The following is a 14,801-nucleotide window of genomic DNA, read 5'->3' as shown; positions in this document are numbered from 1 at the left end:
TGTGTCTGTTCCACAGCATGAATCCTGGAGGGTAAGATCATTTTTTATATATACATTTTAAAACGCTATACAGGGTCACAGTGTGGCTCCTTTATACCTCGAAAGGATCAAGGGCTAATATCTCCTTCAGGGAGATTATTTGAACAGTTTGGGGATTTATATCTGCTTAATCTGAGAGTTTTTTTAGGCTCATAGGCTGTGTGTTTTTGGCTTGGAAAAAAACAGGTTTCACTTTTCTTTTTTAAGTGCTGCGCAGCTCATAATAGCTTGGCGCCCTTTTTGATAGCAGGGGAAGTCCTGTCTTACGTACTACGTGACCGGGTGCAGTCTCTTTCAATTCCTAAGATCCTGCTGCAGACATGACTCCTGAGGAGAGCAGTTTCACTGTTAGCTGTCTGGGTCTAGGAGGTAGTGAGTGCCCCAGCCATTGGGAGTATTAAGGTGCCGTTTTTTAAATAAAGCGTTTCATTTTGATTGTCCTTCTGTGGGTATATACAAAGCTATGGAGGACTCTGATACTACATTAGAAGGTTCCGCTCCTTCTGTACTGATTAATAATTCCTGTTTATATTGGGAGGAGGCTGTGGTTTGCCCGCCTGCTCAATTTTGTTCCATTTGCCTAAACACTGTTCTAAAGTCTAAGAAGGGAGACAAGCCTGCTAATGCTCATAGCACTATTAGCCCTTCTGAGCCGTCTACTTCTCATGAATCTGGTTCGCAAGATTTTACCGCGCAGTTACAATTGGCGGTGTCTGCGGCCCTGAGTGCCTTACCGCGCTCTAACAAACGCAAGAGAAAGGTTAAACATAGTTCTCCTGACCTAGAGTCATCTAAATATATGTCGGATTTAGCTACTATATCCCAGCTATCTGAAGATGAGTCGGAAACTTCAGTTACTAAACCTCCTTCAGCAGTGGTTTAGAGTAGACAGAACCTCCTTCAGATTTAAAATTGCGTTTTTTTTATTAAAGGAGGTTCTGTCTACTCTAGAGGTTCCAGAGGCTGCACTCCCTGAGGAGCCTAAGATCCCTAAATTAGACAGGGTTTACGAAGATAGGAAGGTCCCTCTGACTTTTCCTGTGCCAGTCATTATTAGTAACGAATGGGAAAGAGTAGGAACTTCTTTTTCCCCCTCATCTACTTTTAAAAAAAATGTCCCTGTCCCTGACTCTCAATTAGACTTGTGGGGCTCCATCCTGAAAGTGGATGGCACTATTTCCACGCTGGCTAAGCATACTACTATCCCTTTGGAGGATAGTTCTTCTTTTAGAGAGCCTATGGATAAAAAAAATGGAAACTTTTCTGAGGAAGATGTTTCAACATACAGGGTTTTTATTTCAACCGGCGGCAGCTGTAGCCGCGGTTGCTGGAGCAGCTACCTATTGGTGCGACACTCTGTCCAAGCTCATCGGGGTGGAGACTCCCCTGGAGGATATTCAGGAGAGAATAAAGGCACTGAGAATTGCTAACTCCTTCACCTGTGACGCGTATATGCAGATTATTCGCATAAATGCAAAGGCCGCTGGCTTTGCGGTTCTAGCCCTCCAGGCTCTCTTGTTGAAGTCTTGGTCTGCGGATATGACTTCTAAATCTAGACTCCTTTCTCTTCCCTTCAAGGGGAAGTTTTTATTCGGTCAAGGGCTGGACTCCATTATCTCTACAGTTACCAGAGGGAAAGGTGCCTTCCTACCGCAAGATAAGAAGAATAGGCCTAAGGGACGGCAACTGTCTAATTTTCGTTCCTTTCATGCTGACAAGTCGCAACGACAGCAGTCCTCTTCCAAGTCTGAGCAGCCCAAGAGTACTTGGAAGCCCGCTCACTCTTGGAATAAGTCCAAACAGACTAAGAAGCCCGGCGAGAACAAATCTGCATGAAGGGACAACCCCCGATCTCTTTTTTCAGATGCTTAGTTCCAGGATGTACAGGATCCTTGGGTCCTGGAGGTTCTATCTCAAGGATACAGGATAGGATTCAAGTCTCATTCGCCCAGGGGCAGATTCCTACTCTCCAGTCTTTCGACAAGACCAGAAAAGAGGGCTATCTTCTTAGGTTGTGTAAGAGATCTCTCCTCTCTAGTAGTAATGGTCCCGGTACCTAAAGCAGAAAGAAGTTTGGGGTTTTATTCAAACCTTTTCGTGGTTCCAAAGAAGTAGGGAACTTTTCATCCAATTCCGGACCTAAAGTGCCTAAACAAGTTTCTGAGTGTTCCCTCTTTCAAGATGGAGACAGTACGGTCAGTCCTTCCTCTTGTTCAGGGAGGACAGTTTATGACCACAATAGACCTGAAGGATGCATACCTTCACGTTCCGATTCACAGGGAACATTTTCAGTTCCTGAGGTTTGCTTTTCTGGACCAGCACTTCCAGTTAGTAGCTTTTCCGTTTGGCCTAGCTACTGCTCCAAGGATGGTTCTGGGGGCTCTTCTAGCCATTGCCAGAACACAAGGTATTGCAATAGCACCTTACCTGGATGATATCTTGGCACAGGCACCATCTTTTCTTCTAGCGTAAGAACATTCGGAGTCCCTTCTCAATCTTCTTCGATCACATGGATGGAAGATAAACTTGGAAAAGTGTTCTCTTACTCCAAGTACAATGGTGAATTTCCTGGTAACTATAATAGACTCCATATCCATGAGAATATTCCTCACAGATCAGAGACATTGCAAGCTAACTTTTGCATGTCTTGCCCTCCAGTGTATGGAGGTAATCGGACTCATGGTGTCCTGCATGGGCATCATTCCTTTTGACAGATTCCATCTCAGACCCTTACAACTATGCATGCAGAGACAATGGAACGGCGACCATTTCGATCTGGCTCAACAGATTGTGCTGGACAGCCTGTCGAGAGACTCGCTCTCCTGGTGGCTCTGTCCAGATCATCTATCCCAAGGTACGTGCTTTTTGAGACCGGTCTGGGAGATTGTGACTACCGACGCAAGCTTTTCCGGCTGGGGAGTCGTTTGGGGTGCCAAGAAGGCACAAGGTCTGTGGATTCAGGAAGAGTCCTCTCTTCCTATCAATATTTTGGAACTCTGGGCAATCTTCAATGCCTTGAATGGTTGGCCCCTTCTGGGTTCGTCCCAGTTTCTTAGATTCTAATCAGACAATATAACCTCGGTTGCCTATCAACCATCAAGGGGGAATGAGAAGTTCCTTGGCGATGAGAGAAGTATCTCAGATTCTAGATTGGGCTCACAAATGTACGCAGTCAGCGATCCATATTCCGGGTGTGGACAACTGGGAAGCGGACTTCCTCAGCAGACAATCCTTTTACCAAGGGGGGGGGGTGGTCTCTTCACCCCAAGGGGTTTGCAGATATATGCAGCGAGTGGGGGACGCCGGAGATAGATCTCATGGCATCTTGCCTCAATACCAAGCTACCCAGGAACGGGTCGAGGTTGAGGGATCCTCAGGCGGAATTGATAGATGCCCTATCAGTACCATGGAGGTTCAGACTCATATATTTTTTTTCCTCCATTACCGCTTCTCCCTCGTGTGGTGTCTTGCATCAAGCAGGAGCGAGCATCTGTGATTCTGATTGCTCCATCTTGGCCACGAAGGACGTGGTTTGCAGATCTGGTGGGGATGTCCTCATCTCCTCAGTGGAGTTTACCCTGTCGCAGAGATCTGCTGATACAGGGTCCCTTAATTCATCAAAATCTAAATTCTCTGAGGCTGACTGCGTGGAGATTGAATGCTTAGTTTTAGCCAAGAGAGAGTTTTCTGAGAGTGTTATTGACACTCTGATTCAAGCTCGTAAGCCAGTTACTCGTCGTATCTACCATAAAGTGTGGTGGACTTGTACTGGTGTGACGAGCGTGGCTTTTCCAGGCATAAGGTAAAGGTTGCCAGAATTTTATCTTTTCTCCAGGATGGACTGGAGAAGGGTCTATCTGCTAGTTCCCTGAAGGGACAGATATCGGCCCTGTCGGTGCTACTGCACAAGAGATTGGCTGAGCTCCCGGATGTGCAGTCCTTTGTTAAGGCTTTGACTAGGATTAGACCTGTGTTTAGATCTGGGACTCCACCTTGGAGCCTCAATCTTTTTCTTAGTGTTTTGCAGCAGGCTCAGTTTGAGCCTATGCATACTGTTGATATTAAATTGTTGTCTTGGAAAGTTCTTTTTTTGTTGGCTATTGCCTCTGCGCGCAGAGTTTCTGAGATTTCTGCTTTGCAATATGAACCCCCTTATCTTGTTTTCCATGCTGATAAGGCGGTTTTTACGTACTAAATTAGGGTTCCTCCCTAAGGTGGTGTTGAATTGTAACATTAATCATGAAATTGTTGTTCCTTCCTTGTGTCCTAATCCTTCTTCAGCGAAGGAACGTTTGCTTAACAATCTAGATGTGGTTCATGCCTTGAAGTTTAATGTTCAGGCTACTAAGGAATTCAGACAATCTTCCTCTTTGTTTGTCATCTATACAGGGAAGCGCAAGGGGCAGAAGGCTACTACGACTTCTCTTTCTTTCTGGTTGAGGAGTGTCATCCACTTAGCTTATGAGACAGCGGGATGACAGTTTCCTGAGAGGATAACGGCTCATTTCACTAGAGCAGTGGCTTCCTCTTGGGCTTTTAAGAACAAAGCCTCAATGGATCAGATTTGTAAGGCGGCTACCTGGTCTTCCTTACACACTTTTTCTAAATTTTACAAGTTTGATTTGTTTGCTTCTGCTGAAGCAGCTTTCGAGAGAAAAGTTTTGCAGGCTGTGGTGCCCTCAGAATAGGGTCAGCCTCCTTTTTTCTGTTCCCTCCCGTTATTCATTCAGTGTCCTCTGGAGCTTGGGTATAGTTTTCCCAACAGTAAGGAATGAAGTCATTGACTCTCCCTGCCTTATGGAAGGAAAACCTAATTTATGCTTACCAGATAAAGTCTTTTCCTTCCTGGCAGGGAGAGTCCAGGACCCCGCCCATAATTTGCTTTTTTGATGGGTGGCTCCCTTTTTATATTTTTTCTTCTGGCACCTTTTATACCCTGATGTTTCTCCTACTTTTCCTTGTTCCCTCGGCAGAATGACTGGGGGATAGGGGAAGTGGGAGGGATATTTAAGCCTTTGGCTGGGTTGTCTTTGTCTCCTCCTGGTGGCCAAGTGTTGTATTTCCCAACAGTAAGGAATGAAGTCGTAGACTCTCCCTGCAAGAAAGGAAAGGAATTTATCTGGTAAGCATAAATTATGTTTTTACCTCTCTGATTACCATGTACCTAAGCCTCTGCAGACTGCCCCCTTATTTCAGTTCTTTTGACAGACTTGCATTTTAGCCAATCAATGCTCACTCCTTGGTAAATTCACGTGCATGAGCTAAATGTTTTCTATATGAAACATGAACTAACGCTAGTGGTAAAAAAAAACTGTCAAATGCAGAGGCGGCCTTCAAGGTCTAAGAAATTAGCATATGAACTTCCTAGGTTTAACTTTCAACTAAGAATACCAAGAGAACAAAGAAAAATTGGTGATAAAAGAAAATTGGAAAGTTGTTTAAAATGGCATGCCCTATTCGAATCATGAGTTTTTTTGCACTTGACTGTCCCTTTAATTAAATTCATCTTTTGCATAAGGTTGGACAATTAATTAGGTATGCGGATGATTAACATTTATATAGGATATATGTGCTTCCTATTTTCAGAAGCTGCCTATGTCTAAATGTTTTGTGGTTTTAGCAACACAGATGAATGTTTATTTTTGGGCATCTATAAAATTTAAGAAGATTCCAAATCACCGTAAAGAGACACAATAAAGAAAAAAATTTACTTTTATGGTTCAGACAGAGCATATAATTTTAAGCATTTTTCCATATTACTTCTATTTACAAATTTGCTTAATTCCCCTGTATCCTATGTTAAAAGATGTCTAGGTAGTCTCAGGAGCTGCAAAGCACTACTTGGAGCGAGCAGCCTATTGGTGGATGCAATTATTTGCCTCTTGTCATTCGCTCACCCGATGTCTTCAACAAAGAATACCAAGAGAAAAACTCTCAATTTTATATCAGTAAAACTGCCTAAAACTGTTCGAATCATGAGTTTACTTTTTATTTTACTGTTTAAACCCTTACGTAGCTACCCGTACGTCGTCGGTCTGGAAAGCAGTGGAAGCTATCCTGCTTGCTTCCAGCTGCTTTCCGGTTATTGCAGGGATGCCTCGATATCGAGGCATCCCTGCAATAACCTTCCTTGACCATCCGATGCAGAGAGAGCCACTCTGTGGCCCTCTCTGTACCACATATCGATGGCCGGTATCGTTGGTGGGTGGGAGCCAGTCTGGGAGGCGGGTGGCGGCCATCGATGCATCTGATGATGCAAGAGGAGGGCGGGATCGTGGGCGGGATCGCCGGGGGCACGCACGGACGCGTGCACGGGGCGGGGAGCGGGGTGGGAACGGCTACACTACAGCAAATTTGTTATACAAATGTGGGCTAGAGTGGGGTAATAATTTAATTTAAAAAAAGGATCTCCGGGATCTGGGAGGGGGTGGGGATTGGTCTTTGGGGGGGAAGCTACACTACAGAAAAAAAAAAGTAAAAAAAAGGCATTTTTTGGTAAACTGGGTACTGGCAGACATCTGCCAGTACCCAAGATGGTGCACAATAAGACAAAGGGGATGGGTTAGAGAGCTGTTTGGGGTGGATCAGAGAGGTTGGGGGCTAAGGGGGATCCTACACAGCAGCATATGTAAATGTGCTAAAAAAAATAAGATACTTTTTATTTTAGTACTGGCAGACTTTCTGCCAGTACTTAAGATGGCAGGGACAATTGTGGGGTAGGAGAGAGAAGAGAGCTGTTTGAGAGGGATCAGGGGGTCTGATGTGTCAGGTGGGAGGCTGATCTCTACACTAAAGCTAAAATTAACAAGCTACCTAATTAACCCCTTCACTGCTGGGCATAATACACGTGTGATGCACAGCGGCATTTAGCGGCCTTCTAATTACCAAAAAGCAACGCCAAAGCCATATATGTCTGCTATTTCTGAACAAAGGGGATCCCAGAGAAGCATTTACAACCATTTGTGCCATAATTGCACAAGCGGTTTGTAAATAATTTCAGTGAGAAACCCAAAGTTTGTGAAAAAGTGAACTTTTTTTTTTTTAATTTGATTGCATTTTGTGGTAAAATGGTGGCATGAAATATACCAAAATGGGCCTAGAGCAATACTTTGGGTTGTCTACTACACTACAGTAAAGCTAAAATTAACCCTACAAGCTCCCTAATTAACACCTTCACTGCTGGGCATAATACACGTGTGGTGCGCAGCTGCATTTAGCGGCCTTCTAATTACCAAAAAGCAATGCCAAAGCCATATATGTCTGCTATTTCTGAACAAAGGGGATCCCAGAGAAACTTTTACAACCATTTGTGCCGTAATTGCACAAGTTGTTTGCAAATAATTTCAGTGAGAAACCTAAAGTTTGTGAAAAAAATTCTGAAAAAGTGAACTTTTTTTTTTATTTGATCTCATTTGGAGGTGAAATGGTGGCATGAAATATACCAAAATGGGCCTAGATCAATACTTTGGGATGTCTTCTAAAAAAAATATATACATGTCAAGGGATATTCAGGTATTCCTGACAGATATCAGTGTTCCAATGTAACTAGCGCTAATTTTGAAAATAAAAGTGGTTTGGAAATAGCAAAGTGCTACTTGTATTTATTGCCCTATAACTTGCAAAAAAAGCAAAGAACATGTAAACATTGGGTATTTCTAAACTCAGGACAAACTTTAGAAACTATTTAGCATGGGTGTTTTTTGGTGGTTGTAGATGTGTAACAGATTTTGGGAGTCTAAGTTAGAAAAAGTGTGTTTTTTTCAATTTTTTCCTCATATGTTATAATTTTTTTATAGTAAATTATAAGATATGATGAAAATAATGGTATCTTTAGAAAGTCCATTTAATGGCGAGAAAAACGGTATATAATATGTGTGGGTACAGTAAATGAGTAAGAGGAAAATTACAGCTAAACGCAAACACTGCAGAAATGTAAAAATAGCCTTGGTCCCAAACGGACAGAAAATGGAAAAGTGCTGTGGTCATTAAGGGGTTAATAAACCTCTTACATAAAACATTTGTATTTGTTTGTCATAAATAAATTGTGGTTCTGCTTTAAACTCACCTTTTTTATGTTTTTTAAGAATAGCATTGTGTTGTAAATATGATAATCTATAATAAACATTTCTCACTTAAAGGGACATAAAACCCTTCATGATTCAGATATAACATACACTTTTAAACAACTTTCCAATTTACTTCTATTATATTATCTTCGTTTTCTTGTTATCATTTGTTGCAAAGCAAGAGTACGTTCAGGAGTGTGCACGTGTCTGCAACACTATATGGCAGCAGCTTTGCAACAATATTATACATTAGCAAGAACACTAGATGGCAGCACTATTTTCTGTCATGTAGTGTCACAGACATATGCACACTACCTATCTAGATATCTATTCAGCAAAGAATAACAAAAGAATGAAGCAAATTTGATAATAAAAGTTAATTAAAAACTTTTTTTTTTTTTTAAATTGTATTCTCCATCTGAAAAATGAAAGCAAAAATGTGGGTTTTATGTCCCTTTAAGGGCCACATTTGCTTCTTTAGAGCCGTACATATGTATGATAAATTTAGATTCTAGTTACATTTTTGATCTATATGTTTGAGTTTGAATAAATCGTCACAATTTTTTAAGTGTGAAAAGCCTAATTTGTTTTTATCTTATTCTTGACAGAGCTCGGACTAAGATGGTTTATTCAATGTATAGTCGGAAACCTGCTCAGGAAGTGAAAAGGGTGCTATATAAGCTTGGAGTTGAATACTTTATATTAGAAACTGCTTGGTGTACTCGGAGGACTAAGTAAGTAATTTACTGAGCAATAAAATTACATATGATTTCATTTATGGGCATCAGGGGTGTGGGGGTAACCTTTTCCCTTGAATTCTCTCTGAGTATTTACAGCTGTCCAGCACAATAGAACTGTTTTGGAACTGAGTTTCTAACCAGAAAAAAAAAAAAAAAAAAACATTTCACACGCTAAAAGGAGGGTACGAACAGAATAAAATAACTACAGTTTATGATCCCAGTAGTATGCTTGCAGTCAGGTCAGCAGTGAGTAGATGGGAGCAGGCCTGCTTGCAGAGTTTATCCCTTGCTTTTTGTACTGTTAGAACATTTTAGCAACTTTCAGCCCTCTTGAGTTACACCAATTCCCTGATACAAGGGTTTACCCATGCCTTTGCTTTGCTCTCTTTCCCCCATACTGACTCAGGTTTATTGTTGATGTTATTTCTAAATAAATTTGACTGCTCATATCCATTCGTTTTTGCATGTCATATGTGTGTCTGTGTGTGATGTGTCTAAGGGGTCAATTTATCAAGCTCCGTACGGAGCTTAATGCCCCGTGTTTCCGGCGAGCCTTCAGGATATATAGATAAATAATATAGATATATAAATAGAAGTTATGAAGCAGTGGTCTAAAGACCGCTGCTCCATAACTTGTCCGCCTGCTCTGAGGCAGCGGACAGATATCAACCCGATCGAATACGATTGGGTTGATTGACACCCCCTGCTAGCGGCGGTTTGGCCGCAAATCTGCAGGGGGCAGCATTGCATCAGCAGTTCACAAGTATGCTGTCGGCATTTATCAATGTGCAGCGGACATGATACGCTATATCATATCATGTCCGCTCGCACATTAATAAATTGACCCCTAAGTGTGTGTGCATATTGGATTCCTTATTGTGTGTGCCTGTGTAAGTGATTGTGCATATTTGACTGCATGTCTTACTGCATATGATGTGCATGACAGCATGTGATGTGTGTATATGTGACAGAATGTAATGTGTGTCTAATTGTGTGTGCATGTGTGACAGCATATGATATGTGTGTGCACTTGTGACGGAATGTAATGTGTCTGATTGTGTGCGCATGTGTGACAGCATATGAAATGTGTGTGCACGTGTGACAGAATGTAATGTGCAGCTGATTGTGTGTGCATGTGTGACAACATATGATATGTTTGTGTATGTAAGGCAATGCAATGTGCACCTGATTGTGTGTGCATGTGTGACAGCATATAATGTGTGTATATGTGACAGAATGTAATGTGCTTCTGATTGCGTGTGCATGTGTGAAAGCATTTGATATATGTGTGTGTATGTGTGACAGCATATGATATGTGTGTGACAATGTAATGTGTGTCTGATTGTGTGTGCATGTGTGACAACATATGATGTGTTTATGTATGTTAGGCAATGTAATGGGCTTCTGATTGTGTGTACATGTGTGACCACATATAATATGTATGTGTATGTGTGACAGCATATCATATGTGTGCGTATGTGTGACAGCATATATGTGTGTGCATATGTGACAGCATATGATGTGTGTATGTGTGACAGAATGTAATGTGCATCTGACTGTGTGTGCATGTGTAACAGCATATCATGTGTGTGTATGTGTGACAGCATATGATATGTGTGTATGTGTAACAGAATGAATGTAATGTACATCTGATTATGTGTGCATGTGTGACAGCATATATGTGTGTGTGCATGTGTGACAGAATGTAATGTGTGTCCAATTGTGTGTGCATGTGTGACAGCATATGATGTGTGTTTGTGTGACAGAATGTAATGTGCATCTGATTGCCTGTGCATGTGTGACAGTATATGATATGTGTGTATGTGTAACAGAATGTAATGTGCATCTGATTGTGTGACAGCATATGATATCTGTGTGCATGTGTGACAGCATATGATATGTGTGTGTATGTGTGACAGCATATGATATGTGTGTGTATGTGTGAAAGCATATGATATGTGTGTGTGTGTGTGAAACAGAATGTAATGTGCATCTGATTGTGTGACAGCATATATCTGTGTGCATGTGTGACAGCATATGATGTGTGTGTATGTGTGAAAGCATATGATATGTGTGTATGTGAAACAGAATGTAATGTGCATCTGATTGTGTGACAGCATATGATATCTGTGTGCATGTGTGACAGCATATGATATGTGTGTGTATGTGTGACAGCATATATGTGTGTGTATGTGTGACAGCATATGATATGTGTGTGTATGTGTGACAGCATATGATATGTGTGTGTATGTGTGACAGCATATGATATGTGTGTGACAATGTAATGTGTGTCTGATTGCGTGTGCATGTGTGGCAACATATGATGTGTTTATGTATGTTAGGCAATGTAATTTGCTTCTGATTGTGTGTACATGTGTGACCACATATAATATGTATGTGTATGTGTGACAGCATATCATATGTGTGTGTATGTGTGACAGCATATATGTGTGTGCATATGTGACAGCATATGATGTGTGTATGTGTGACAGAATGTAATGTGCATCTGACTGCGTTTGCATGTGTAACAGCATATCATGTGTGTGTATGTGTGACAGCATATGATATGTGTGTATGTGTAACAGAATGAATGTAATGTACATCTGATTACGTGTGCATGTGTGACAGCATATATGTGTGTGTGCATGTGTGACAGAATGTAATGTGTGTCCAATTGTGTGTGCATGTGTGACAGCATATGATGTGTGTTTGTGTGACAGAATGTAATGTGCATCTGATTGCCTGTGCATGTGTGACAGTATATGATATGTGTGTATGTGTAACAGAATGTAATGTACATCTGATTGTGTGACAGCATATGATATGTGTGTGTATGTGTGACAGCATATGATATGTGTGTGTATGTGTGAAAGCATATGATATGTGTGTGTGTGAAACAGAATGTAATGTGCATCTGATTGTGTGACAGCATATGATATCTGTGTGCATGTGTGACAGCATATGATATGTGTGTGTATGTGTGACAGCATATATGTGTGTGTATGTGTGACAGCATATGATATGTGTGTGTATGTGTGACAGCATATGATATGTGTGTGTATGTGTGACAGCATATGATATGTGTGTGTATGTGTGAAAGCATATGATATGTGTGTGTGTGTGAAACAGAATGTAATGTGCATCTGATTGTGTGACAGCATATGATATCTGTGTGCATGTGTGACAGCATATGATATGTGTGTGTATGTGTGACAGCATATATGTGTGTGTATGTGTGACAGCATATGATATGTGTGTGTATGTGTGACAGCATATGATATGTGTGTGTATGTGTGAAAGCATATGATATGTGTGTATGTGTGAAAGCATATGATATGTGTGTATGTGAAACAGAATGTAATGTGCATCTGATTGTGTGTGCATGTGTGATAGCATATGATATATGTGTGTGTATGTGTGACAGTATATATGTGTGTGTATGTGTGACAGTATATATGTGTGTGTATGTGTGACAGCATATGATATGTGTGTATGTGTAACAGAATGTAATGTGCATCTTATTGCGTGTGCATGTGTAACAGAATATAATGTGCGTCCATGTAAAAAAAAAAAAAATATATATATATACATGGTATATATAGGGGCGACAGATAAGATGTTATCAACAGTACAAAGATGTGATAATCCTAGCAAGTCCATGATAAAGAGTATAGTCTCTTAAATTCTCACAATTCTATAATGACAGAGACTTAGGTATCTTCTGTTACGAAGGATGAAGGGTACCCCAAAAGGCAGCTCTACTTTAATGACCTGCCAGACACTTGAGAACTCTAGAACATATAAAACAGAAGGGGCATCATAGAGTAGACAAACCACACCAGATGTATAAGTAATGTGCAGATAGTAGTTCTACTCACATGTGAGGAAGCACTATACATAACAAGCAGCCTTATCCTCGGATTTGCCCAGCAGACTTACCTCCAGTGCTGGAGCACAACCCTCCTTCAGCAATCAAACGCTACAAATCAGGCTCCAGACGTTCCTTGGATCAAACTACCACTAGCAGGGTAAGGCAGGTAGTAAATCTCCACTAGCGAGTGATTAGTAAATATAACATAGCTGAGATAAAATTAAAACAATTTATTGGTATAATAAAAACAATAGAAACGTGTTTCTCAGTGCCTTAGCACCTTTTCATCGGGTAAATTGTACATTGTATGTATGTGCAGTTATTTTTCTTTTCTGTATTGTGATTATGTTCAAAGTTTATAACTCTGCCTTATGTTTTGCAGGCCCGGGTGCAGCATGTCGGAAATATGGGATATTGAAGATCCTTCTAATTCTGGGAACCAACCCTTATGTATTTTACTGGCTAAAGAATCAATGCCTTACTTTTACACATTGTTCCAAAATAATGTTTACCAAGTTTTGAAACTTGCCTAAGAATCATAAATTGCCTGTTACATATCATTCTAGATTTCCACAAAAAACTAAATAAATAGATTTTTAATAGAAGCTAATTTTACAAATATTTGTAATTGGATATTTTGTAAAGTATAACATGCTATGCAAGTCATTATCACACAAAATATTATTTGGTGATATATTTAAACATTCTCTACAACTGGGCCAGCTGCAATTGTTTTGCTTAATGTTGCTTAATTTTTTGGCAAGTGCAAGTTATTATACAAATTAAAAACTGCCTTCAAATTAAAGCTAATGGCAGCATTTTATATTATGAAGATTTCTCCAAAAGTATATGTGAAAAGGGATAAACACATTGTATATATGTAGGCAATGCAAGTTAAAAAAAAAAAATCTAGCAGATAATCTTTCACTTAAAAAAAGGCATATATGTAGTAAATGAAATATGTTTTTGAACCACTATTGACCAGTTCTTAATTTTATAATCTGAACCATCAGACTGAAATAATTTATGTTGATTTCAGTATGTACAAGAACATGCTTATGAATTTAAAGGGACAGTCTAGTCAAAATTAAACTTTCATGATTTATATAAGGGCATGCAATTTTAAACATCTTTCCAATTCACTTTTATCGTCAAATTTGTTTTGTTATCTTGGTATTATTGGTTGAAAGCTAAACCTATGTAGGCTCATATGCAAATGTTTAATCCCTCGAAGGCCGCCTTTTATCTCTAAGCATTTGACAGTTTTTAACAGCTAGAGGGCACTAGCTCATGTGTGCCGTATAGATAACATTGTGCTCACGCCTGTGGAGTTACTTATGAAAGGGCACTGATTGGCTAAAATACAAGTCTGTCAAAATAACTGAAATAAGGGGACAGCTTGCAGAGGCTTAGATACAAGGTAATCACAGAGGCAAAAAGTTTATCAATATAACCGTGTTGGTTATGCAAAACTGGGGAATGGGTAATAAAGGGATCATCTATCTTTTTAAACAATACAACATCTGGAGTAGACTGTCCCTTTAATATTTTTTATGTTCTGAACAGTATAAAAAGGGAATTCTGTTTTTTAATTTCATGTTTAATTAAGACATTATTTGTGAAGATCACCCACTCAAAATAATTTTTTACAATATTGTATGAGCAGAAGCTTTTATTTTGTGATAATTACAGGATCTTCCCTTTACATAAAAAAGGCATCCACTGTCAGTATCTATAATCATCCTTCCTATTTTCATCCATCTTATTAAAGGCATTAACATACTTTGTTCATTTGCACACTCCTTAAAGGGACATTTTTGTAAATATTTTTGCACAATTGACTCTCCATCTCTATGCGTTTAATTCCCACAAAGGGGTTAAAAATAGTTCACGTCCCACTTGGTAGCCACAAAGCAATGCTGGTGCCAAGCAGAAAGCCTGTGAGCCAATCGGAAGCGACTGTGTTCTACTTTGCTGCAGCTCTTATGACTCTATATGCTGGACATGAACTTTATGTTTAGCCTCTTTGCTAGCGTTAAACATATAGGACCAGATTACAAGTGGTGCACTAATTGTTTTTCCACT

General features: G+C 40.1%; 1 protein-coding gene across 1 annotated transcript in view; it reads left to right on the top strand.

Annotated features, from left to right (window-relative positions):
* Positions 1 to 14,498, top strand: part of LOC128661529 (probable C-mannosyltransferase DPY19L1) — a 128,320-nt gene extending 113,822 nt beyond the window's left edge. The window contains exons 6-7 of the mRNA XM_053715775.1: positions 8,714 to 8,839; positions 13,099 to 14,498. Coding sequence (XP_053571750.1) covers positions 8,714 to 8,839; positions 13,099 to 13,249 — 277 coding nt within the window. The 3' untranslated portion in view covers positions 13,250 to 14,498. The remainder of the gene's footprint in view (positions 1 to 8,713; positions 8,840 to 13,098) is intronic.
* The last annotated feature ends 303 nt before the right edge of the window (positions 14,499 to 14,801 follow it).

The sequence above is a fragment of the Bombina bombina genome, chromosome 5 (genome assembly GCF_027579735.1).
Source record: "Bombina bombina isolate aBomBom1 chromosome 5, aBomBom1.pri, whole genome shotgun sequence".
Classification (NCBI taxonomy): domain Eukaryota; kingdom Metazoa; phylum Chordata; class Amphibia; order Anura; family Bombinatoridae; genus Bombina; species Bombina bombina.
This window is presented reverse-complemented; position numbering and strand designations above follow the sequence as displayed.